The 27,824-nt window shown below is 39.4% G+C and overlaps 1 protein-coding gene across 1 annotated transcript in view; it reads left to right on the top strand.

Moving 5' to 3' along the window:
- The window catches only part of LOC134341066 (speckle-type POZ protein-like), a 202,829-nt gene that overhangs the window by 52,074 nt on the left and 122,931 nt on the right, over positions 1 to 27,824 (top strand). Inside the window, exons 3-4 of the mRNA XM_063038816.1 lie at positions 3,647 to 3,798; positions 18,861 to 18,988. Coding sequence (XP_062894886.1) covers positions 3,647 to 3,798; positions 18,861 to 18,988 — 280 coding nt within the window. The remainder of the gene's footprint in view (positions 1 to 3,646; positions 3,799 to 18,860; positions 18,989 to 27,824) is intronic.

Genomic DNA, 27,824 nt, shown 5'->3' with positions numbered 1-27,824 from the left:
ACTTCATGTAACATATTTCCATCAATTAATGTTTTAACTTGAAGCAGTTGAATGTTCTGATAAACTGAACCTGTAGCTAATTGCAAAAAGACTGGAGCAATCAATTTATTCATTGTTTAGTTCTGTGTACTGTGTTAGGTGGAAATTGCCACAAATATAATCAGACCTAATAGTTTAATTGTTCAATGAAAATGTTCTACAACTGCATTGAAAATAAAATGCTTTGAGAATATTTATTTAACTTTATCATTTAGAAGTACAGCACAGAACAGGTCTTTCCAGCCCAGCCATTCTGTCCAGCAACCCATTTATTTAACACAATCTTAATCACGGGACAATTTACAATGACCAGTTAACCAACTAGTTGTCATGTCTTTGGATCGTGGGAGAAAACATGAGGAAAATCATGGCGAGAATGTACTAACTCCTTACAGAAGGTGTTGCAATTGAACTCTGAACTCTGATGCCTCTGATATAGGATATAATCATAATTGCTTCAACATATTTCACTTTGAGATGGTTTTGATATTGTTACTGATGTTGGTATTCTTAACTTCACTTGATATAAACGCAAGAGATTCTGCAGATGCTGGAAATCCAAAGCAAACACACAAAATGCTGGTGGAGCTCCGTCAGGGGGCATCCATGGAAATGAGTAAACAGCCAATATTTTGGGCTGAGACTCATCTTCAGGACTGGAAAGGAAGGGGAAGATGCCAGAATAAAAAGATAACAGGTGGGGGAAGGGAGAGAAGGATAGCTAGAACGTGATAGCTGGGAAAGATAAAAACCAGGAGAGGATAGTGGACGATAGGAGAAAGGGAAGGAAAAAGGGCACCAGGAAGAAGTGATAGACAGTTGAGAAAGGGCCAAACTGGGGAATAGAAGAAGAGGGGAGGAGGGGAAGGATTATATTTTTAACCAGAAGGAGAAATCAATATTCTCGCCATCAGGTTGGAGGCTATACAGATTGAATATTAGATATTGCTCCTCCACCCAAATCGTGGCAAAAGAAGAGGCCACGTACCAGCATGCCAGAGCATGAATGAGAATCTGAATTAAAGGATTGTTTGGGCCTCAGAGTGTAGGAGGGAGGAGGTGAATGGGCAGATGTAGCACTTCAACCACTTGCAGAGATTAGAGCTGGGAGAGAGATTAGTGGGGAGGGACACATGGACGAATGAAAACGGAGGGAGTGATCAGAGCAGAAAGAGAGAGGTTGGAGAATAAAGATATTTAGTGGTAGGATCTCTGGAGGATGAAGTTGTTATTCTCTCTTTACATTTTTGGGATCTTGTCTGCATACAAATTGATTTCAGTACTTCTTACATTACGATAGAACCCATTTAAATCTATGTACATCTCTGCCTGTAAATCATTCTTGGGTATCTGGAACGTGACAGATATGCTATGACAACTGTGACTCTGATCATTTTTTGTCCAAATGTTTCTCTTCAAGATTAAAGACAAAGAAACTGTTCTTACATTGTAGCTCTGGTAGACATGTATACAAAGGAGTATGACACTAAGCACACAGTGCCATCTGATCCTGGCTGAGTAGCCATAAATTGCTCATAGTATGTGGTGTTGCTGGACATGTGGCTACAGTACAGTCGCATTCAGACATTGTGATGAATGAATACACAGGTTTGCAAAACATTTCCCTGCAAAACATTTCTGCAGAAAACAGATCCTTAAGGCCAAAATCGATACTCACAACATTTAAGTATTACTAAATCCACCTTCATTTTGGCAATGACATAACTGAATCTTAAGAACTGCGGGCAGGAAGAAGAAAACGTGTTAGAATGGGAATATTTTGTGTTCACTGTCAAAGATGATAAACTGTGCCTCAACTGCAAAGCATTGTTCACTCTCTATGAGGCAAGCGATTGGAAACAAAACCATGAAGTAAAAGTTTTCATCAGAGTATCCCCCTGGATCAAAACAGGCACAAGTTGTGGAGAATGATGTGTTTGATACAAAGACTCATGGGGTGGTAGGTAAGGACAAGAGAAACTCCATCACTGTTAATGTAGTGCAAAGATGGGGTGAGCATTAATGTTTGGGAAATGGAGGAGATGTGGTTGAGGGCAGCATCAACATTGCAGGGGTAAGAGAAAGGGAGGGTATTTTTACAAGTTATGTGGAGAAAATGTTTAGTCCAGATGGGTGTGAGAGTCAGTAGGTTTAGAAAAGATAACAGTAGACAGATTGTCTCCAGAGGTGGAGACAGAAAGATCGAGAAAGAGGAGGGTGGTATCAGAAATGAACCAAGTGAATTTAAAGGTGAAGACAGGAGGAGGTTGATGAAATTGATCAGCTCAGCATGGGTGCCTGAAGCCGTACCAATTTAGTCATCATTGTAGCAGAGATGGAAAGCAATACCAATGTAGGCTTATAACGTGATTGTTCTACATGGGCAATAAAAAAGCAGGTTTAGCTGGGGCCCATGTGGGCTATCCTCTGAGTCTGAAGAAAGTGGGAGGACCTGAAGATAAATTGTTTATGAATCAAGAAGAGAATTGAATGGTTCTTTCTTTGAGAAAGAAGTGGAGAGCTTTAAGGACTTCTTGATGGTAGAATTGAAAGTCTGAAAGAAGATTGAAATAGAGAGGTGTTGCAGATGTAGGTGGGAAGGGACTGGACCAAGGGGGATAGAACAGAGGTGAGCTATGAGGACATGAGTTCAGTAGGAACAGGCAGAGACAAAAGACTTACCTGGACTCTCGAGGTCGAGGTTGTGGATGTTGAGTAGGAAATAGAAACAAACAGTGTGCGGTAAGGGAATTATGAGTTTGGTGGCAGTGGATTGTTCAAATTATATGTACACTCACACTAATTAAAGTGACCACAGTTAAAGCTACCAGAGGCACAAACATTAGAATAGTTTGCTTAAAAGTTTTTTTTAAGTTTGCTGCAGGCAAACATTTTTCTTTGAATTTACTTATTTTCACATAGATCTAAAATAACATTTGAATATTTAAGCACAGCAAGAACTCATTTGTAATAAAAACCTGGAACAATATCAAAAAGAAATTGAAGTGACTGGCATTACAAAGAAATAGTTTAGCTGCAGTTTTGGTACACAGATACATGGTCAAATTTGATAAAAATGCTCTCAAGATAAGAGATGACACGCTGCCCAACTCATCAGAGCAGGAAAACCATCTGCCTTGTCCAAACTAACTCAGTTTTCCATATCTCCAGGTGCTGCACAGTAATAGTAGGGGTTAAATGTTATGTGTTCCAGCTTAATTTCAAAATAACATAAGTTGAGGAGAGAAGCAAACTGGAGGGAGCTCTAAAATATATATATATGAGTTTTGAGCTAGCATTTGTTTTCTACTAAGCTCACGGGAATAGTTGCTGTATTGCAAATGTGAAGTTAAAAGGTTGCTTCCAAGTTATTACCTAAAGTATAAGACAAATTGTTGGACAAAAAATTATTTCAATTAAGAAGTAGAGAGATCATTTTTCAAAATCAGTTGTATTATACAATATTTAGTTATGGTGAAGACAATGAAGATGAAAATGGAGGCTGAACAAATATGCAAAAAAAACAAAGAAAAGCTTTCCATTGCTTTTAGTCTGTATAATTCATTCATTTTCTTTTTAACATATTTCATTTTTATGTATATTTAAGGTGCCTCCGAGTGAACCCTAAAGGTTTAGATGAGGAAAGTAAAGATTACCTATCACTCTACCTGCTGCTAGTCAGCTGTCCAAAAAATGAAGTAAGAGCAAAATTTAAATTCTCCATTCTGAATGCAAAAGGTGAAGAAACTAAGGCAATGGGTAAGTGAAGTGACAGTATCCTTCAGGTACAGGTTTAACATTTAAATGCAGTTCTATTTATCTGTGCAAGCTAGTTTAAAGTAACAACTATTAAAAACTGAAGTGCTCCCTGCCTTGTGCTTTCCTGGCCTCACTTGCAAGCTTTTTCTTAAAATAAAATAAATACTTTCCAAATTTTTGGATTGTTTAATTATCTTATGTTTGAGACCAGATTCTTCGACAATGAAGGTTTATCTAGTCTATATTTAGTTTAAAATATAAGGCCTAACAATTAAATATGTGATTTGTTTATCCTGGATCAAATATAATTGTTTTCAATGATACCTTATCCAAGGATTTTTTTTTCTGTATGCATTTGTTGCCACTGGAAAAACATACACCCCCAAATCAGAATAGGCTTAAAATCACAGCCATTTTCAGAAATTTTTTATGGTGCAGCTGCAATATATTGCAATTGTTACGGACCCCGTGACGGGGATAAAGAACCAGCAGAGATGGAAAACACTTTGGAGTCCAGTATTGCTATAAACTAATAATATTTATTAGTAACTATGCAGTACAGTAATATAAAAGTAAATAAATCAAACAGGTTAGCAATGATTATATATAAAAGTAAGTGTGGAATATATATGTATGAAAAAACCAAGCTTCTTTAAGTCTAGGGGTAAAAAGATACAGTCTTATGATGTTGAGTAAAGTTCAGTTCAGTTCGTGGTATTTAGTTGAGTAGTGATGGAGAGAGAGAGAGTGAGTTGAGTCTTCAGGTGAACTGATGCTGTCGATCTTCTCGTCATCCTCCGAAATCTGTCACAAGTCACTGACTGTGACTTTAACCAGGGGGACCGGTTTTCCTGTGGTGGAGCTATCACCCCGGCAAGGGTGGACACATAGACAACTCCCCATCAGTCAACCCCTTCTTTACCGTTGGAATAGCAATTTGCACTGATCCGCCTGATCAATCCTCCAAAACCCACTTTCTCTGCGGGCACAACAATGCTCATTCAGTGTCCAGATCATGCGTCTGAGGTCTGTATCATCTGACCTCCCGTTTATTTCAACAGGCTGAGCATCACCTGTCATTCAAAGAGTCCCTCCTTCCTTTGTCTGTAAAGGAGCGCACAAGCAGGCAACAAGTCCTTGGAAGTAACATCAACAACCTGCTGAAAATCATAACATCGAGTGTCCACTGCCGTCAGTCACCATAGCAACCTTCGAGCTGCTTGGTGCTGTCTCCAACTCCAAACTCAGTAAAAATCCAAAGTTACTTCCAATGCCTTAAAGTGACAGTCCAACCGTTGATCTTCGTCTCTCTCTCTCTCTCCTTTCAAAAGCAACCTATCGGTGGTAAATAACTGTCTCTCTCTCCTTTCCAAACAAACCATCAATGATGAATGTCTCTCTCTGTCTCTCTTCAAACCGTTAATAGGGGCACTCCTGGGTCCCCTCACGCTCCCCTTCCTCAGGGAAAAAAAATTGTCGGAAGACGATTTTTTTTAAAAATGTCCATCACAGGGTTTTAAACAATACAGGGGAAAAACATCAGATGACAAAGCAAAAATGGTTACAGTTTTCAACTTAACATCTGGATAACTAATCAGCTATAACATTGTCAGTACCTTTTACATGTTTGATTTTTAAGTCACCTTCCTGCAATACTAGACTCCAATTTAACAACCTTCTATTCTTATCCTTCATCTTAGTTAGAAACATCAACTGATTATAACCCATGTAAACCACAAGTGGTCTCTGAGCAACAGAAAGGTTTTGAGGTCTCTGATCATAGGCCTCAAAATGTTGTAAAACCAGAATAAGTGCTAATAATTCCTTTTCAACAGTTGAATAATTTTTCTGGTGTACATTAAAGTTCTTTGAGAAATAAGCTACTGGATGTTCAATGTTATCCACACCCTTCTGTAACAGTACTGCCACAGCAGCTTCGTCACTAGCATCTGTTGTTATAGTAAATGGCTTTGAAAGTCAGGTGCTTTAAGCACAGGATGATAACACAGGATGGTTTTCAAACGTTCAAATGTCTCCTGGCAAAGGTAACTCCATTCAAATCATTCACTCTTCCCTGGGAGATTTGTTAGGGGGAAAGCGATGTCAGCAAAGTTCTTACAGAACCTACAATAATACCCAACCATCCCTAAAAACCTTCTCAAAGCTTTCTTGCTAGTTGGAACAGGAACTTCAGACTGGATTTATTCAACAAAGACAAACACAGGACAACATAAGGAGAACTCTGCACATATTAGAACAGGTTAATAAGAACGAGACAGAGACAATGGTAGTAGGATTGGACGCTGAGAAAGCTTTTGATTCGGTTAGTTGGGCATTCCTATACAGAGTGTTAGGAAGATTCGGCTTTCAAGAAAAGTTTATTAAAGTAATTCAGACTCTATATGACAGCCCTACAGCCCGAATTAAGATAAATGGGGACCTCTCTGACTCCTTCATTTTAGAGAGAGGCACTAGACAGGGATGCCCAATTTCTCCTCTCCTTTTTGCGCTATATATTGAACCGCTTGCCCAACTAATAAGACAGAGCGAAATCGTAAAAGGTATCAAGGTGGCAGGGATTGAACAGAAAGTGGCGTTATTCGCAGATGATGTTTTGGTCTATCTGAGTGAACCAGAAAAATCATTTATAGGGTTGTTTACACTGTTGGATGACTTTGGGAAAATATCAGGTTATAAAATAAATGTAAAGAAAATGCAGGTTATGTCCCTAAATTATACACCATCCAAAAAATTGCAGGATACATACGATCTTAAGTGGGAAGCTAAATCATTAAAATATTTAGGAATAACCCTGCTGAAAGATCTTTCAACACTGTCACAGGTAAATTATGGGCCATTAATCTCAGAGATAAAAGCAGATATACATAGATGGAATCTTATCCCCTTTTTAAGTTTAAATTCAAGGATAAATACTATAAAAATGAATATTCTTCCTCGGGTACTGTATCTTTTCAGTACTTTACCTGTGGAGATGGATGATAATCAATTCAGGGAATGGGACAAATGGATTTCCTGCTTCATTTGGCAAGGAAAGAAACCTAGAATTCAATATAACACCTTACAGTTAGGGAAGGAAGGAGGAGATATGGTTCTTCCTTGCCTGAGAAATTATTTTTATGCCTCACAGATAACCCCTCTGTTATATTGGTGTAATAGGGAATATAAGGCTAGATGGAAGGAAATAGAATTTGGATTAGTTGACAGTTTTCCTCTACAGGCCTCAATAGCTGACAAAAGATTGATGGCCCAATTGGAAAGATTTAAAAGCAGTTGGATAAATCTTACATTAAAAGTATGGCAGAAGGTGGTTAATTCGTGTGGAATTAATAACATGTTAAAACTCTTCAGATGGTGTGCATATGATACCGAATTCCTTCCCAACAGAGGAGATAAAAGATTTGAACTATGGATAAAGAAAGGTCTTACAACCTACCTGTCATTTATAGATAAAAGAGTATTACAAAGTTTCCAAATCCTGCAGGACAAACATGGCCTAGAACATAATGACTTTTTTAGGTACCTTCAAATACGAAACTATGTTAACCAGAGTTGTAGATATACAGACCTATCAACAGTAGAATTAGAATTTTTCAAGATTCTGAATTCGGCTTGCAGTTCAATACCTAGTAAATCGGTTTCTTGATTATATAATGCACTCTCCCATGCTAAAAATGTAAACACATTGTATATTAAAGAGAAGTGGGAGAAAGAAGCGGGGTTGGTACTTTCAGAGGAGGCTTGGGGGAAAATCTGCAGCTTTCAATGGTCCTCGACTAATTCTTTGACTTGGAAAAATATTATGATACTTCAAGACCCCATACCAGGAAAAATATAAAGACACAAACGTGACATGTTGGAGAAGGTGCGGCTCCAAGGAGGCAAATCATTTTCGTATTTTCTGGGATTGCCCTAAATTAAGTATATATTGGGAAGGTATTCATAGAACATTAGTTAAGGTACTTAGGTCCCAGATACCTCTGAACTTTGAGACGCTCTATTTGGGGCATGTATTGTTTCTTGAACAGAGGGAAGATATAAAGTTGCTGCAGGCCCTCTTAGTGGCAAGTAAGAAATCAATCACTAGAAAGTGGCTAAATCCAATACCACCTACATTAGAAGATTGGCACGAAATTATCTTGGAAATATTTAAAATGGAAAAGTTGACTTACTCTCTGAGAATTCAAAAAGAAAAATTTTATCAAATCTGGAATAAATGGATTGAATATATAACCCCAATGCGAGCAGACTTTAGATGACTCTCCTAATGATTTATATTGCTCTTCTCATCAACACAGTAATATTGCTAACGTAAGCACCCTTAGTCTAAATGTTTGTTTTTTTTTGGAAAATAGAGAATTAACACAAGTAAAGGAAAAGATTTGGGAAAGGGATAAAAAATGATAAAATTAAGTAAATAATTACATAGGGATTGGATAATTATGTCTGGGGGCAGGAACAAGCATGAACAAATTAGGATGTAAACACCTACAATGGTTGTTACATAGGCTTACATACAACATTTTGGACCAGTAGAAATGGTCCAGAAGAGATATATGGAAACTATTATTACTATTTTTCTTAACAACTAATTTCATTACTTAGCCTAATTGATTAGAATTACCACAGTACATAATTATCTATTTAAGTGTCTAATTTCCTTTTATATCATCTCAATGTGTACTTAAGAATGTATAAATAATTATAGTTTTATACATATTAAAAAATGGAGAAGGTTATATGTGTGAAAAAAGTACATGATACTTGTGAATTCCTTATCCAAATAAAAATAAAATTTCTTGTTAGTTGGAACAGGAACTTCAGCAATCGCTTGAACCTTGGCCTGTACAGGAGCCAGCTGGCCTTGGCCCACCACATACCCCAGATATGTGACTGTGGCATGGCCAAACTCACTTTTAGCGAGGTTCACAGTAAGATTGGCCTTGGAAAGGCTGTCAAACCGTTTTTCTACAGCTGCAATATGTTCTTCCTATCTGTCACTCCAGACCACTAGGTCATCGATATAATCCTCTTTGTTTTCTAACCCTCCAATCACCGAATTGATCATTCTTTGAAATGTCCCTGGAGCATTTTTTATCCTGAAGGGTAAAACATTATATTCATACAGCCCTGAAGGTGTGACAAATGCTGAGATCTCTCTGGCCCTGTCAGTCAAAGGAACACACCAGTATCCCTTCAACAGATCAATCTTCGTGAGGTACTTAGCCTTTCCCACTCTATCAACACAGTCATCCACTCTGGGGATAGGATAAGCATCCGTCTCGGCTATGGCATTAATTTTCCGGTACTCAGTACGGAATCTCATGCTACCGTCCGGCCCAGGTACAAGGACACATGGTGACGCCCAGTCTGAGGTAGATGGCCTAATAATACCGGTTGCTAGCATGTACCCGATCTCCTTTCCAACTTTATTTTTCCCGAAGTTCATTCTGTAAGGATACTGTTTAAAGGGCTGAGCACAGGATGATAACACAGGATGGTTTTCAGACGTTCAAATGCCTCCTGGCAGAGGTCACTCCATACAAACCTTTCACTCTTCCCTAGGAGCTTTGTTAGGGGGAGAGTGATGTCAGCAAAGTTCTTACAGAATTTTGTGTAATACCCAACCATCCCTGAAAACATTCTCAAGGCCTTCTTGTTAGTTGGAACAGGAACTTCAGCAATCGCTTGAACCTTGGCCTGTACAGGAGCCAGCTGGCCTTGGCCCACCACATACCCCAGATATGTGACTGTGGCATGGCCAAACTCACTTTTAGCGAGGTTCACAGTAAGATTGGCCTTGGAAAGGCTGTCAAACCGTTTTTCTACAGCTGCAATATGTTCTTCCTATCTGTCACTCCAGACCACTAGGTCATCGATATAATCCTCTTTGTTTTCTAACCCTCCAATCACCGAATTGATCATTCTTTGAAATGTCCCTGGAGCATTTTTTATCCTGAAGGGTAAAACATTATATTCATACAGTCTAGACGGTGTCACAAATGTTGATATATCTTTACCCCTCTCTGTTAAAGGATCACCCCCGTAGCCTTTTAACAAGTCAATCTTAATAAGGCATTTAGCCTTCCCCACTCTATCAATACAGTCATCCATTCTCTTTCTTTGTTCTTTCTTGTTTCTAATTCCTTCTCCACCCATTTTACTTTTCTCAAAGTTCGCTCTGTGAAGATACCATTTCATAGGCTGGACTAAATTCATAATGACGTCATTCATTGCACCTGTACCCCATTTCAAAACACCAGTTAGTCCTTTTACGTGTTTTTTTGGCTTTGGGTCCAACTGGTGGACCTTATCAGTAATATTTTTCAAAGCAATGGAATTCTGACATCTTGGTGAGTCTAGATTCAATAAGAAAACATGTTTTTCCATTCCATTATCAGATTTCACGATTCCATTTGGTACTTAAACAATTCTCCCAGCTGCCATTTCAGTAAACGAGTGTCTTATTTTGACTCGACCATTTTGTAAACTTTCCTTAACAAAGTCACAAAGCTTACTAAATCCTTTCCAAAGTTCTCTGAGTAGGGTCAAAGGTCCTTTTGGCCTGTAACTGAACACAGGTTCCAACAAATTACACTTCACTGCCTTCTGAATCGAATCTCCAACACTAAATAAGAAGAGGGGAACCCCCTCGTTCCCGTTTTCCTCATTCCTCACATAATGACGTCCACGTAAAGGCATACTGTAATCCATGTTTAAAATTTCAGCCTTGTAACCTTTCAAAACCACCACGTGACTTCCAAGCACTGTGGCTGGTCTCCACCTCCTCATCAACACCCCATCTTTAAGGTAACATCCCACTGACTCTCTCTGAACCTCCTCTCCTGTGAGAGCCATCTCCCTTAAAGCCACCATTCCAGAATCTCGCTTCTGTTCCATGATACATTCCTTTCTTAACAAAGACAAACCTTTCTTATACACCTTACCCTTATCAATTGTACTACCCTCTAAGTCCTGCTGAAATCTAGAAGGTAGAAAAGACTCTGACACATCATAATAATTTAAACCTCTGGTCTTGCTATTGAAGGTCTCAATAGCAACTTTGCTCATCAGCTGAATTGCTGAAACACTCTTACCTTGGAGAGCTGTCAACTTGCCTCCATTGTTTATTAAACTCAGTACCATCATCAGGCTGATGAAAATATGAAAGAGACCAAATAAACTACCCATCTCATTACGACCTATACTTCAACTTGTATCCGTGGCAACTTTCACTCCAAAACCACAACAATTTTTCTGAACAACAGTATGAACTTGCAGTTGCTTACTTCCAAATGTCCAAACAAAATCCAACAAACTAGCACGTCCTCTGTCAGCAGGCCTTTGTCCTGCAAGCAGGGTCAAAGGTTGTGCAACCAATCCAACCTTTTCCAGCACTTTATCGAGAAGTGCAGGAACAGCACTTTTCCCATCACTTCCAGCAACATTGACCTCAACAGGTTCCACTTCATGACCAACTTTTAAAACATGGCCAGATACAAATGACCGAGAATCCTCACTTTCCACTGGTACCAAGGTTAACCCCTTACTCACTGAACCAAGATCATCTGACACAAAAAAGAACTGCATTCCTTTTCAACCAAGTCAGACACCTCAGGCCTTAACTGAGTTTCAACACAAGGTTCAGTACCCTGTGAATCCACAGGTACTTCAACAACCTAGACACATTCAGTCGGAACAACTGCCTCTTCTGGGCTTTCATCACTTGCCCCAGTTTCAAATTCAAGGTCATCTCGAACCTCCCAGCTATTCTCTGGCCAACTCCTTTCTGGAGTAAACTCAACCTCGTGGGTTAAAACTTCTTCGTCTGCTTTCTCAACAGACCCCTTCAGGGTAGGGACATCCTCTGCCACTGGATATGCCCTTACCTCATCAGGAACACAACTTTTAAATTCATCACACAAAACAAGCCCTTCTGAGCTGTAAAAATCATCAGGGTCCGACACTAAACCTGTTTGCTGCAACCTCTCCCTTTTAAACTGTCTCTGCCTTTCTGCCACGTGATCTTCACGTTGCCATTTCTTCCTTTCGAGCTGTCTCAGTCTTTCTCCCTCTTCTCTGTGTCTTGCTGCCTCTTCTCTCTGTTTCTCTGCCTCTCTGGCCTCTCTCTCGAGCTGTTTTAATTTCAGTTCATGCTCCCTGTTTACTATTTCCAACAGAAGCTGAAACTCATCCTCAGTAGGTTCACCTTCCACGAACAACTCTAATGCTTCTTCATCAAATGTTCCCTTATCTATATAATATTCAACTATTTTCCTTTGAATTTCTACCTTACTCACACCCTTCTTTACCTCAGTTCTCAATTCTTTAGCAATGTCCCACAGCTCATACATCTTAGCAAACTTCAAAGTCCCCAGGTCTGGTGATTTCAGAAAATCTCTAACATCCATTTCTGCTGTTTTTCCACACAACCAAATCAACAGTCGAAATTCAAAAGGGATTTTCCCCAAATCAATTCAAACCAGCTTCCTGACCAATTTGTTCATGTTGCGGACGCAGGCCCCAGTTTATGTCACGGACCCCGTGAAGGGGATAAAGAACCAGCAGAGATGGAAAACACTTTGGAGTCCAGTATTGCTATAAACTAATAATATTTATTAGTAACTACGCAATACAGCAATATAAATGTAGACAAATCAAACAGGTTAGCAATGATTATATATATATGAGTAAGTGTGGAATATATATGTATGAAAAAACCAAGCTTCTTTAAGTCTAGGGGTAAAAAGATACAGTCTTATGATGTTGAGTAAAGTTCAGTTCAGTTCAGTTCATGGTATGTAGTTGAGTAACGGTGGAGAGAAATGCACAAGCAGGCAACAAGTCCTTGGAAGTAACATCAACAACCTGCTGAAAATCATAACCTCGAGTGTCCACTGCCGTCAGTCACCATAGCAACTTACGAGCTGCTTGGTGCTGTCTCCAACTCCAAACTCAGTAAAAATCCAAAGTTACTTCCAGTGCCTTAAAGTGACAGTCCAACCGTTAATCTTCCTCTCTCTCCCTCTCCTTTCAAAAGCAACCTATCGGTAAATAACTCAGTCTCTCGCTCCTTCCCAAACAAACCATTGATGATAAATGTCTCTCTCTGTCTCTCTTCAGACAGTTAATAAGGACACTCCTGGATCCCCTCACACAAAATATAATTAAAAAAATGATAAGAAATATATTTATGTGGTCATAGAAAAGTACTGCATCAATTCAAAGCATTCAACCTATCCAGTCTGTGCCAAGCTATTTAAACTGCTTACTCCCATCAACATGCACCCCGACCATAGCCACCACCCCTCCCCTCCCCACCCCACCGTATCCCTGTCATCCAAATTCAAGCTTCTCGTAAACATTGAAGTCAAGCTTGCATGCACTAATTGCACTGGCAGCTCAACCCCCACTCTGGCAACCCTCTAAGTGAAAAGGTTTCGCCTCATGTTCCTCTTAAACTTTTCACCTTTCACCTTTAACCCATGACCTCTTGTACCCGATCTCAGTGGAAAAAGCCTGCTTGCATTTACCCTATATATACCACTCATAATTTTGTATACCTCTATCAAATCTCCTTTTGATCGTCTACATTTCAAGTAATAAAGTCCTAACCTATTCTAAATTTCCTCAGGTTTTCCAGTCCTGGCAATACCCTTCTAAATTTTCACTGAATTCTTTCAACCTTATTTCTACCTTTCCTGTAGGTAGGTGACCAAAAGTGCAAACAGTACTCCAAATTAGGCCTTACCAATATCTTATAAAACTTCAACATAACATCCCATCACCCAAACTCAATACTTTGATTTATGGTCAAAGTTCCTAAAGCTTTATATACAACTCAATCTACTTGTGCTACTATTTTCAATGAATTATAGATCTCTTGTCTTAGATCACTTTATTATTGCACTTCTCACTGCCCTACTGTGTAAGACCTAGCCTAGCTGGCCCTACTGAAGTGCAACTTTTTGCATTTTTCTACATTAAATTCCATCTGCTATTTTTCAGCCCATTTTTCTAGCTGGTCTAGACCCTGTTGCAAACCATGATAGTCTTACACCACACCCTCAAACCTAGTATCAAGCACATTATCATCCAGCTCATTGATACATCTGACAAACGACGGAACCAAGAATGATCCCCGTGGTACTTCATTAGTCACAGACCTTCATTCTCTGACTTATCTCATAAAGCCCATGTCTAATCTAATTTACTCCTCATCTTGAAAATTCCAAATATCCGGTCTCTTAGAACGCCTCCAATAACTTTCTTATTGCTGTTATAAGGGTGCTGTATTTAGAGTCTTTCTTAAACAGTGGAGCAATTTAACTATCCTCCAATCTTCTGATACCTCATCTGATTAAAGTGATTTAAATATCTGCTAGAACTATTACAATTTCTTCACTTGCCTCCCACAGAGTCCCAAAGCTAACATCTTGTCAGATCTTGCAGATTTATCCACCTTGATTTGCCTCAGGACAGCAAACTCCTAAACTTGTTACCTTTGCCTTTTATTCTGTCAGGCATATTTAGATTTGTACTCTCCAAATTTAACTTTTGAATGCCTGTTGCTTACCAAATACACCTTTGCCAGAAAACAGCCTTCCCAATTCACACTTGATCTCTGTCTTGGAGGCAGATTTTTTCCCTAGTTTATTTATTGTTTTCCTTCTTTATATTTTCTCAGTTAGAACATTAGTGATGCCAACCAGGATAGCTAGGTGCTCCTTTACGAGACTAATATATTCTGAGTTGCATACATTTCAATGCAAGTTGTAGGAAAGCAAATGTGCTCAAGGCACAGATCAACACATGGAATTATGATATTGTAGCCAGTACTAAGACTTGGTTGTGGGATGTGGGAAGGCAAGGAGACCTCAATTGTCTTGATGACTTTGCCTGTGGGATGCATCCACCTACAGCTTCTAAAACAGTATGTTGGGTCCTGGAACTGGATTTTGGAGAATGAGGGAGTAAAGGACAGGACATATAGAGAGGTAGGTCAGGGCCCAGGAGACTGGGTGACAGTCATGAAGGGGAAATGAGTTAAGGATCCAGTGCCCTGTGAGTGGGGGATGAAGCAACAGAGGAAACCACACAGAAACAGGGAAAGTGTACATACTTTCAGACAGTGATAGGAAATTACAGGTCTTTACTTAGGCAGGAAGTGACTAGGAATGTTGAACTGCTCAAAGCACTTCATCACAATGGATATGATATCTACAGGACAATTGTCATTGAGACAGCTCACTCTGCTCTTCTTGCTATGATTGATATCCTTTTGAAGCAGATGGAAACCTCTAACAGCAGCAGCTAAGGATTGAAGATGTTCTTGAATATACTTCACGGTTGGTAGTTACATCATCACAGTATGAAGCTTTGCTTCAGATTCACCCTCCTGAAAGATGTTCTGACATCTGCCCCCAAGGCAGAGATCATAGGGCCACCAGATGCTGCAGAGGTTTACACAGGTTTAGTTTTATTTCCAAAGTATGCATAAAAGGCATTGAGGTCATCTGGAGTGAAGCTTCAGATGCATTCATAATCTTGGGTTTTTCAGCAACTTCACCTTCTCCCATCCACCGCAAAATATTTGTTTTCAGTTACCTTCTGATTTACCTTTTATTTTAAATTTACAGAAATTTTAAATTTATTGGAAGTGAAAGTACTTAATTGAGTAACAGAAGTTATAGTAAACATATATAAATATGTGTACATAGTAATATTAAAACTGATTTGGATTCTGTTGAAGGATATGGAAATTCATACAAAAGAAATGGTGGCAGCATGTCTAGGTGTACTATCTTCCCATTTTGAGATACCTCAATTTGATTTATTTACTGGGTTTATAGTTGGCTTGCAGGTACAGCACGAATGAACAATTTCATCTCTGAAAACAGGAAGATTTTTTTTATGATGTAAGAGCCCAATGAAATTGCTCATTTGATCAGTAATCCTCAGATTTATCAGCTCTAACATTTTTAATAGATAATCCTGATAAAATAGTGGAACAATAATTAAGTGATTTAAAAAAGTTGAATTAGCATTTCAGCTTGAGAACTAACAAAAATCTTTATTAGGAAATTTTGTTAATTTTCCTCGGATATTGGGTCTTATTAATTTGACTTCAATTGTAATTTATTTGACCTCAGGCACTTTTCTATATGAAAGTGAGTAATTGTATTTGTAGTTATTAGGCAGTTGTACAATCAAACTGATATTGTACAAGTAATAAAATATTTTACTTTTCTATGAAATGTTTTGACTGTTATTGACGGAAACCTTACCTCCATATAGTATTAGTTGTGTGCATACATAAATTGTGGATGCAGTCAGCAATCAGTTTTACTTTCATGCTAATTTTGTAATTTAAAACACTATATTCACCCTGATGTTACTAATTACAAATTGCAAAATTTACATGAACTTTCTTACGTGTCCATAAAAGTACAAGACTTGTCTACGCGCTCCTTATGTCTTATATCTAAAATTTATATATTTATGTATATCTATATCTTTAGATATATCTTACATCTAAATATCTTACCTTTTTATATGATATTTAATACATGATCAACATTTTTTAAGAAAACTGAACTGTCTTTATTTCTCCTCTTCCCTATAAATATAAATTTTTGAAGAAAATGAATTTATGTTTGTAAGGAGAAATATGTATGAATTCTGAAGTGGAATACTTAATAAATTGGGACATTTAAAATTGTTGTCAGCTAACTCGGTTAATAAATTTTCTATTATCTCTCTTTTTGGATCTTCCTTTATCCTTAGATAACTGAAAATTTTACTTTGAGGATTTGGATACAATTTAGAAAACACTTTGGTTTATTGAGATTCTCTCTTTCTAGTCTCATATTTTTAAATTATTTTTTAAGCCTTCTATGACTGATCTAGTTTTTAAACAATGAGAAGGATTGGGCATTACTTGTTTCTGGGATCTGCTTGTTGGAGGAAGTCTTTTTTTGTTCGAACAATTGTCAACTAAATATAGTTTTCCAAAAACCCATTTTTTTGGTACTTACAAACTAGAGATTTTCTGTGATCTCAATTATATACATTTGAACGTATTAGATGAAATTCTTAATATTAAATTATTTTATAATGGTTCAATATCCAATAGTTATGATATGTTGTTGGGAATGAGAAATGATTCTTTAGACAAAATCAAAAATCTATGGGAACAAGATTTACAGACTTCAATTTCTGAAGAAGCTTGGAATGAAATTTTTAAATTGGTTAATACTTCATCGTTATGTGCTCGTCATTCCCTCCTACAATTTAAAGTGGTTCATAGGGCCAAGGATAAGTTATCTTGTTTTTACATGGATATATCTCCCTACTGTGATAGGTGTAACAATGGAGAAGCTTCATTTATTCATATGTTTTGGACTTGTCCAAGTCTTGAAAAATATTGGGAGGAAGTATTCCAAACTTTTTCTGTACTCTTTAAAGTAAATTTTAAGCCTAATCCTTTAACTGCCCTATTTGGTATTGTTGGAAGGAAAGATATCATTTTGAAGACACCTGATCTGTACATCCTGGCTTTTATCTCTCTTATGGCTAGGAGGGCGCTTTTGTTTAAATGGAAGGATGCTGTTCCGCCAAACCATGTTCAGTGGTTACGGGATGTTATGGCATGCTTAAATTTAGAAAAGATTCATTATTCATATTTCTGAATCTACAAAGATTTTCAAAATTTGTGGGGGCCATTTTAAAATTATTTTCATAATCTTTGAATTTTCATTAAAGTACAGAAGCTGGTTAATAGAATATTTTATTATCTGATAAGGTTTTTTTTTCTTTTTTCCCCCAAACAGCTTCGACTTTGGTAGTGGTATAGATGTTTTTTCCCTATATAAAACAGGTTATATTCTAATATACAAATTAATCTAATCTATATGAATATAGAGTAAGGAGTTTGTTAATGTGATTCAATATACTGTATCTGGTATTATTATATTTTTCTTTTGTTTTATAATGTGTATTCTCTTGGACTCTGTATTCTTCTATATAGAACTTAATAAAAATATTTAAAAAACAGAAAAAGAAAAAAAATCGCTGTCAAGTGCACTTAATTCTGGTGGTAGGTAAAGCCACTAAAGCTTGATTTTAAAAATAGACTTAAAATTTACAGATATACTTGCTTTAAAAGATACACATTAGAAGCTATTAATCTCATCTGAATACAATTGAGTCTTACATCAACTATATTATTTCTGGTAGTAAAGTACTAAAATATGACAAGTTAGCACTGTCAGTGAGGATTGGACTGAGACTGCCTTGATTCATTTAAAATTAGATTTACTGGTCAGTAGTACAGTGGCTTTACAAACAGAGTGTGATTCCAGAAGAGGAATGCTCTTCTATCTTTTGATATTGCTGTATTCCTGATTTATAGGAAAGCAATATTCATTATTTTCTACAATTAAAAATATCATAGATTATCGTTATTAATTATGTTCACTACTTTGATCAGTAAAATAATTACCTTAATTATCTCACAGGTTTATTATTTATCTTGTAGGGTTGGATTAATAATTTGAATATATTCAGTTGGTCACCCCAGATGGTAGACTCTTAATAGGAAGTTAAAGTTATAACATCTAACAAATCTTTAAATAGTGCAATTTTAAAAAATGTCAATATTAACAAAATAAATTTATTAGTTATAGAATTAGATTTATTTTGCCTCTTAACAACTTGAAGTATAACGAACTTTAAATACGTTTATTGTTCCAGAAATCAGAAACAGTTACCACCTAGGTATTGCATGGTTGGCTTTACTGATTCACAAGAAAATAGAGTTACATTTTTACTATTAAAATATTTGAATTTTGTCAATTTAGTAATGTAATTCAGTGATATCTTTGGAATTTACTTATTTTTCATTAGCTAGAATCCATGTACAGGACGTTATGTCGGTGTTTCAACTTTTCTGTTGAAATGAAAGTTCATGTGACTTATAGTAGAACAAATTTACGATGTTACACTTTAAGCTAAGTAGAATGCATCCAAATATTTTTTTGCAGAAAGCCAACGGGCATATCGATTTGTGCAGGGAAAAGACTGGGGTTTTAAGAAATTTATTCGAAGAGATTTCCTTTTGGATGAAGCCAATGGACTCCTTCCTGATGATAAACTCACATTATTCTGTGAGGTAAGTTGCAGAAATACTATCTTATTTTCACAAATATGAGAAAATCTGCAGATGTTACAAATCCAACACACACAAAATGCTACTGGAATTCAGCAGGCCAAGCAGCATTTATGGAAACAGTAGATGTTTTGGGCTAGAAAGGAAGGAGAGAAGTCAGAGTAAGAACATGTAGGACAGGAAGAAGTATGAAGTAGTAAGTGATAGGTGAAACTGGGATGGGGAGGGGGTGAACTGGGAAGTTGAATGGTGAAAGAGATAAAGGGCTGTAGAAGAGGGAATCTGATAGGAGAGGACTGAAGATCATGGAAGAAAGAAAAGAGTGAGGAACACTAGAGGATGTAATGGGTAGATAAGGTGAGAGAGGGAAAAGGGAATGGAAGTTTGAGAAATTGACGTTCATCCCATCAGATGGAGGCTGACACAGACGGAATGTAAGGGTAGCCTCCTCCAACCGGAAAGTACCCTCTTTGCAACAGTGCAGGAAGCCATTGACTGACATGACAAAATGGGAATGGGGTGTAGACTGCAATAGGCGGCTACCAGGACATCCTGCTTTTTCTGGTGGATGGAACTTAAGTGCTCAGCAAAGTGGTCTCCCAATCTACATTGGGACTCACAAGGAAGCTGCACAATGAGCCCTGGATACAGTATATGACCCCAGCAAACTCACAGATGAAGTGTCAGCTCACCTGAAAGAACTGTTTGGGACCCTGAGTGGTAGTAAGGGATGAGGTGCAGGGTCAGTTGTAGCATTTATTCTGCTTGCAAGGATAAATTTCAGGAAGGAGATCAGTGGGGAGAGATTAATGGACAAGGGAGTCATATAGGGAATATTAACTTTGGAAAGCTGAAAGTGGGGTGGGGTGGAAAGAGAATAATGCATTTGGTTTTGTTATCTTGAAAGTCCCTCCCTCCCATTTTCCACTTTCTGTCCTCCTATCAGATTCCTCCTCCAGCCTTTTATCTCTTTCACTAAAAATCTTCCCAGTTTTTTACTTGACCCCTTCCCCTTCCTAGTTTCACCTATCACCTGCCACCTTGTACTTCTTCCTTCACTCCTTATATATACATCTTCTTATACTGACTTCTCCATTTTTTCCCAGTCCTGATGAAGGTTTTCAGACAAAAACATCCACTCTTTTACATCAGTTCTGCTTGGCCTGCTGAATTCCTCGAGCATTTTGTTTGATTTGCCTTCTTATTCTGTCCTTACAGATCAGAATTGTATTAATCTCAATTTTGTAGGCTAGTAATGAAAGGCTGTTATTGCAGGGTAAAAGAAATGTTGGTCTCCAGACAATGTTCTTTAAGAATGACAAATAATTCCATGAATTATTCTACATTATAATGATAAATAATTTAAATATTTTCATGTACTTATGTATATGTTAACAATTGCTCTCTCTCTTTCATCTGGCTGTAATCAATCTTGATTGTTGGAACCATGCTACAGTGCTTTCACTTCATGGGGACCAATGACTAGGCCTCCACAGCCAATGGTGGCAACAAATTCGCAGATTTACCAGCCTCTGAATAAAGTAATTTCTCCACATCTCTGTTCTAAGTGTGACTCTGTTCTAAGTCCTGAAGTCGTGCCTTCATGTCCTAGACTCCCCTACCATGGGAAATAACTTTGCCATATCAAATCTGTTCAGGCCTTTTAACATTCGGAATGTTTCTATGAGATCACCTGCTCATTCTCCTGAACTCCAGGGAATACAGCCGAAGAGCTGCCAGACGTTCCTCATACGGTAACCCTTTCATTCCTAGAATCATTCTCGTGAATCTTCTCTGAACCCTCTCCAATGTCAGTATACCCTTTCTAAAATAAGGAGCCCAAAACTGCTCACAATACTCCAAGTGTGGTCTCACGAGTGCCTTACAGAGCCTCAACATCACATCCCCTCTTATATTCTATACCTCTAGAAATGAATGCCAACATTGCGTTTGCCTTCTTGACCACCCACTAAATCTGGAGGTTAACCTTTAAGATATCCTGCCCAAGGATTCCCAAGTCTCTTTGCATCTCTGCATATTGAATTCTCTCCCCATCTAAATAATTGTTGTTTATTTCTTCCACCAAAGTGCATGACCATACACTTTTCAACATAGTACTTCAGTTGCCACTTCTTTGCCCATTCCTTTAAACTATCTAAGTCTTTCTGCAGGCTCTTTGATTCCTCTGTTACCCGCTCCTCCCCCTATCTTTGTATCATCGGCAAATTTAGTCACAAATCCATTAATCCCATAGTCCAAATCATTCACATGCATTGTAAAAAGCAGCGGTCCCAACACTGACCCCTGTGGAACTCCACTGGTAACTGGCAGTCAGCCAGAATAGGATCCCTTTATTCTCACTCCCTGTTTTCTGCTGACCAGCCAATGCTCCACCCATGCTTTTAACTTACCTGTAATTCCAAGGGCTCGTTTCTTGCTAAGTAGCCTCATGTGCTGCACCTTGTCAAAGGCCTTCTGAAAATGCAAGTACACCACGTCTACTGCATCCTTTGTCTACCCTGCTTGTAATTTGTAGTTAGGCAGGATGTTCCATTCAGGAAATCCTGCTGGCTTTGGTCTATCTTGACATGCCTCCAGATACTCTGTAATCTCCTCCCTAATAATTGATTCCAACAACTTCCTAACCACTGATGTCAGGCTAACAGGTCTATAGTTTCCTTTCTGCTGCCTCCTACCCTTCTTAAATAGAGAGTAACATTTGCAATTTTCCAGTCATCCGGTACAATGCCAGAATCTATTGATTCTTGAAAGATCATTGCTAATGCCAACACAATCTCTCCAGCTACTTCCTTCAGAACACAAGGGTGCATTCCATCAGGTCCAGGAGATTTATCCACCCTCAGACCATTAAGCTTCCTGAGCACCTTCTCAGTCGAAATTTTCACTGCACAAACGTCACTTCCCTGACACTCCTGAATGTCCGGTATACTGCAGATGTCTTCCATTGTGAAGACTGATGCAAAATACGCATTCAGTTCCTCTGCCATCGCTGTGCCTCTCATTACAATATCTTAACCGCCATTTTCTATTGGTCCTATATCTACCCTCGACTCTCTTTTACCCTTCATGTACTTAAAAAAGCTTTTAATAGCTTCTTTGATATGAGTTGCCAGCTTCCTTTCATTTGCCTTTTCCTTCCCAGTGACCTTCTGCAAGTCTTTAAAAACTTCTCAATCCACGGTAGTGTTCTTCCGTTTGAAAATTTCTTCTTAATTGGAATATATCTCTCTTATACTTCTCTCATTTTTCACAGAAACTCCAGCCATTGCTGCTCTGCTGTCCTTCCTGTTAGTGTCTCTTTCTAGTTAACCTGGCCATTGTAATTTCCTTTATTCCACTGAAATACAAACACATTGAAATTTAGTTTTTCCTTCTCAAATTTCAGTGTGAACTCAATCATATTGTCGTCACTATTCTGGAAGAGTTACTTAACCTTAGGCTTTCTTATCACCTCTGGATCATTGCACAACACCTACTGCAGTACAGCCGATCCCCTAGTGGCTCAACAACAAGCTGTTCTAAAAAGCCAACCCATAGACATTTTACAAATTCTCTTTCTTGCGGTCCAGTACTGACCTGGTTTTCCCAATCCACTTAAAATCTTAAAATCCCCAACAATTATCATGACATTGCCCTGCTTACATTCCTTTTCTGTCTCCAGCTGTAATTTGTAATCCACATCCTGGCTGCCGTATACAACTGCCATTAGGGTCCTTTTATCTTGCCATTTCTTAACTCAACCCGCAGAGACTCTATACCTTCTGATCCTATGTCATCCCTTTCTAATGATTTAATATTATTTCTTATACATAGAGCCACACCACCCCCTCTGCCTACTAACCTATCTTTCCGATACACCATATATCCTTGGATGTTCAGCTTCCAACAGCAACCATCCTTTAGCCAAATTTCAGAGGTGGCCACAACATCATACTTGCCAATCTGTAGCTGAACTTCAAGATCATCCATTTTATTAATTATGCTGCATGCATTCAAATATAACACTTTAGTCCAGTATTTGTTGCTTTCTGTTTTAACTGCACAATGCCTCTATTGAACCGTAACTCATCCCACTGGCTGTGATTATGCCTCATCTGCTGCCTGTCCTTTCTATCATCTCTGTTGTACACTATCTTTGATTTATTTCTGTTTCCCCCCTCCTCAGCCCTATCATTCCGGTTCCCATTCTCCTGCCAAATTAATTTAAACCCTCCCGAACAGCTCTATTAAATAAGCCTGCTAAGATATTGGACCCCTTTGGGTTCAGGTATAACTTGACCTTTTTGTACAGGTTACACCTCCCCCAGAAGAGGCCCCAGTGATCCAGGAACCTGAAGCCCTGCCCCCTACACCAATTTCCCAGCCGCACATTAATATGCCTGATCATGCTATTCTTGCACTCGTTAGCACGTGACACAGGCAGCAATCCTGAGATTACTACCCTGGAGGTCCTGATTTTCAGCTTCCTACCCAACTCCCTGAATTCTCTCTTCAGGACCTCCTCCTTTTTTCTACCTATGTCATTGGTACCAACATGTACCAAGACTGCTGGGTTTTCACCTTCTCCCTTCAGAATACTCTACACCGGATCTGAGACATCCCGTACCCTGGCACCAGGGAGGCAACACACCGTGTGGGTATCTCTATCAGGCTGACAGAACCTCCTGTCTGTTCCTCTCACTGTGGAATCCCCTATGACTGCCACATACCTCATCTTCCTCTTTCCCTTCTGCACCACAGAACCAGGCTCAGTGCCAGAGACTCAGTCGCCACGGTCGTCCTCTGTCAGGTCACCCCGTCAACAACAATTACTGAGGGGGCTGGTCACAGGTGTTTCTCTACTATCTGAGCTCTGCCCATCCCTTCCCTGACCGTCACCCACTTATCTAACTCCTGGAGCTTCGGGGTGACTAATTCCCTGTGGCTCCCTCTATCTCCTGTTCACTCTCCCTAACAAGCTGTAGGTCATCGAGCTGCAGCTCCAGATCCCTAACACGGTCTCTAAGAAGCTGCATCTCGCTGCACTTGGTGCAGATGTGACCATCCAGGAGACTGGAAGATTCCTAGGATTTTGACATCTGACACCCAGGTCAAAGTACTAACCCTACAGACATGCTGTCTATTCCCCCCACAAAAAATGCAAGGAAAAATAAACAACATCCACTTATCCACTTATCTTGCCAAAGCCAGAATGAGCCAAAGCCCTACCATTCTGCCTCAGACTATGCCTTCAATGGCCCCTCCATTAGGCAGTGTCTCCCTTTTATATAACCATATAACAATTACAACATGGAAACAGGCCATCTCGGCCCTTCTAGTCCGTGCCGAACTCTTATTCTCATCTAGTCCCACCAACCTGCACTCAGCCCATAACCCTCTATTCCTTTCCTGTCCATATATCTATCCGATTTAACTTTAAATGACAACATCGAACCCGCCTCAACCACTTCTGCTGGAAGTTTGTTCCACACAGCTACCACTCTCTGAGTAAAGAAGTTCCCCCTCATGTTACCCCTAAACTTTTGCCCTTTAACTCTCAACTCATGTCCTTTTGTTTGAATCTTCCCCACTCTCAATGGAAAAATCCTATCCATGTCAACTCTATCAGTACCCCTCATGATTTTAATCACCTCTATCAAGTCCCCCCCCAACCTTCTACGCTCCAAAGAACAAAGACCTAACTTGTTCAACCTTTCTTTGTAACTTAGGAGATGAAATCCAGGCAACATTTTAGTAAATCTCCTCTGAATTCTATCAATTTTATCGACATCTTTCCTATAATTGGGTGACCAGAACCGTATACAAAACTCCGAATTTGGCCTTACCAATGCCTTATACAATTTCAACATTACATCCCAACTCCTATATTCAATGCTCTGATTAATAAAGGCCAGCATACCAAAAGCTTTCTTCGCCACCCTATCCACATGAGATTCCACCTTCAGGGAACTATGCACGATTATTCCTAGATCCCTGTGTTCTACTGCATTATTCAATGCCCTGCCATTTACCATATATGTCCTATTTTGATTAGTCCTACCAAAATGTAGCACCTCATATTCTTCAGCATTAAACTCCATCTGCCATCTTTCAGCCCACTCTTATAACTGGCCTAAATCTCTCTGCAAGCTTTGAAAACCTACTTCATTATCCACAACACCACCTATCTTAGTATCATCTGCATACTTACTAATCCAATTTACCACCCCATTATCCAGATCATTAATGTATATGACAAACAACATTGGACCCAGTACAGATCCCTGAGGCACACCGCTAGACACCGTCCCCCAATCTGACACACAGTTATCCACCACTACTCCCTGGCATCTCCCATCTAGACACTGCTGAATCCATTTTACTACTTGGATATCAATGCCCAACGACATAGGCAGGAAGAGGGATGAGGTCCTGAAGTGTGAGTTTCGGGAACTAGGCAGAAGGCTGAAGAACAGGACTTCAAGGGTGGCGTTCTCAGGATTGCTGCCAGTGCTATGTTACAGTGATGGTAAGAATTGGAGGAGATGCAGATGAATGCATGGCTGAGGAGTTGGTGCAGGGAGCAGGGTTTTAGATTTTTGGATCATTTGGATCTCTTCTGAGGAAGGTGGGACCTGTACAGATTGGATGGGTTGCACCTGAACTCAAGGGGGAGCAATATCCTTGCAGGTAGGTTTGCTAGCATGGTTCGGGAGGGTTTAAACTAATTTGCAAGGGGGATGGGACCCAGAGCGATAGAGCAGTGAAAGAAGTGCATGAAGTAAAGCCAGATCTAACATACAGAGAGGCTTTGAGGAAAGAGAAGCAGAATAAAGGGTGTAAAGACAGTAAGGTAGAAGGGCTGAAATGTGTGTACCTCAATGCAAGAAGCATCAGGAACAAAGGTGATGAACTGAGAGCTTGGATACATACATGGAATTATGATGTAGTGGCCATTACAGAGACTTGGCTGGCACCAGGGCAGGAATGGATTCTCAATATTCCTGGATTTCATTGCTTTAAAAGGGATAGAGAGGGTGGAAAAAGGGGAGGAGGGGTGGCATTACTGGTCAAGGATACTATTACAGCTACAGAAAGGGTGGGTAATGTAGCAGGATCCTCTTTTGCGTCAGTATGGACAGAAGTCAGGAACAGGAAGGGAGCAGTTACTCTATTGGGGGTATTCTATAGGCCCTCTGGTAGCAGCAGAGATACAGGGGAGCAGATTGGGAGGCAGATTTTGGAAAGGTGCAAAAATAACAGGGTGTTTCCCTATTATTGATTGGCACCTGATTAGTTCCAAGGGTTTAGATGGGGCAGAGTTTGTTAAGTGTGTCCAGGATGGATTCCTGTCACAGTATGTGGACAGGCCGACTAGGGGGAATGCCATACTAGATCTAGTACTTGGTAATGTACCAGGTCAGGTCACAGATCTCTCAGTGGGTGAGCATCTGGGGGACAGTGACCACCGCTCCCTGGCCTTTAGCATTATCATGGAAAAGGATAGAATCAAAGAGGACAGGAAAATTTTTAATTGGGGAAAGGCAAATTATGAGGCTATAAGGCTAGAACTTGCGGGTGTGAATTGGGATGATGTTTTTGCAGGGAAATGTACTATGGACATGTGGTCGATGTTTAGAGATCGTTGCAGGATGTTAGGGATAAATTTGTTCTGGTGAGGAAGATAAAGAGTGGTAGAGTGAAGGAACCATGAATGACAAGTGAAGTGGAAAATCTAATCAGGTGGAAGAAGGCAGCATACATGAGGTTTAGGAAGCAAGGATCAGGTGGGTCTATTGAGAGATATAGGGAAGCAAGAAAGGAGCTTAAGAACGGGCTGAGAAGAGCAAGAAGGGGGCATGAGAAGGCCTTGGCGAGTAGGGTAAAGGAAAACCCCAAGGCACTCTTCAAGTATGTGAAGAAAAAAAGGATGACAGGAGTGAAGGTAGGACCGATTAGAGATAAAGGTGGGAAGATGCGCCTGGAGGCTGTGGAAGTGAGCGAGGTCTTCAATGAATACTTCTCTTCGGTATTCACCAGTGAGAGGGAACTTGATGATGATGAGGATAATATGAGTGAGGTTGATGTTCTGGAGCATGTTGATATTAAGGGAGAGGAGGTGTTGGAGTTGTTAAAATAGATTAGGACGGATAAGTCCCCGGGGCAATAGACAATAGGTGCAGGAGTAGGCCATTTGGCCCTTTGAATGGCCTACTCCTGCACCTATTGTCTATTGCCCTGGGGACTTATCCGTCCTAATCTATTCACTGTGGTCATGGCTGATCATCCACAATCAGTATCCAGTTCCTGCCTAGTCCTCGGAGGGACTCCACAAACTCCCTTTCTTGGGGTCCAGTACCAACCTGATTCCTCCAGTCTACCTGCATGTTGAAGTCCCCATAACAACTCTAGCATTACCTTTGCAACATGCCAGTTTTAGCTCTTGCTTCAACTTACACCCTACATCCAGACTACTGTTTGGGGACCTGTAGATAACTCCCATTAGGGTCTTTCTACCCTTAGAATTTCTCAGTTCTATCCATACTGACTCTGAGTCTCCTGATTCTATGTCCCCCCTCGCAAGGGACTGAATATCATCCTCACCAACAGAGCCACCCCACCCCCTCTGCCCATCAGTCTGTCCTTTCGATAGGACGTATACCCTTGAATATTCATTTCCCAGGCCTGTCCACTTGAAGCCATGTCTCTGTTATTCCCACAACATCATACTTACCAATTTCCAACTGTGCCTCAAGCTCATCTACTTTATTTCTTATACTCTGTGTGTTCATATACAATACTTTTAATTCATTACTCCCCTCATCTCCCATATCAATTC

This window comes from Mobula hypostoma, chromosome Y (assembly GCF_963921235.1).
Source record: "Mobula hypostoma chromosome Y, sMobHyp1.1, whole genome shotgun sequence".
NCBI classification, from domain to species: domain Eukaryota; kingdom Metazoa; phylum Chordata; class Chondrichthyes; order Myliobatiformes; family Myliobatidae; genus Mobula; species Mobula hypostoma.
Note: the sequence above shows the minus strand (reverse complement) of the source record. Positions and strands in the feature narration are given on the sequence as shown.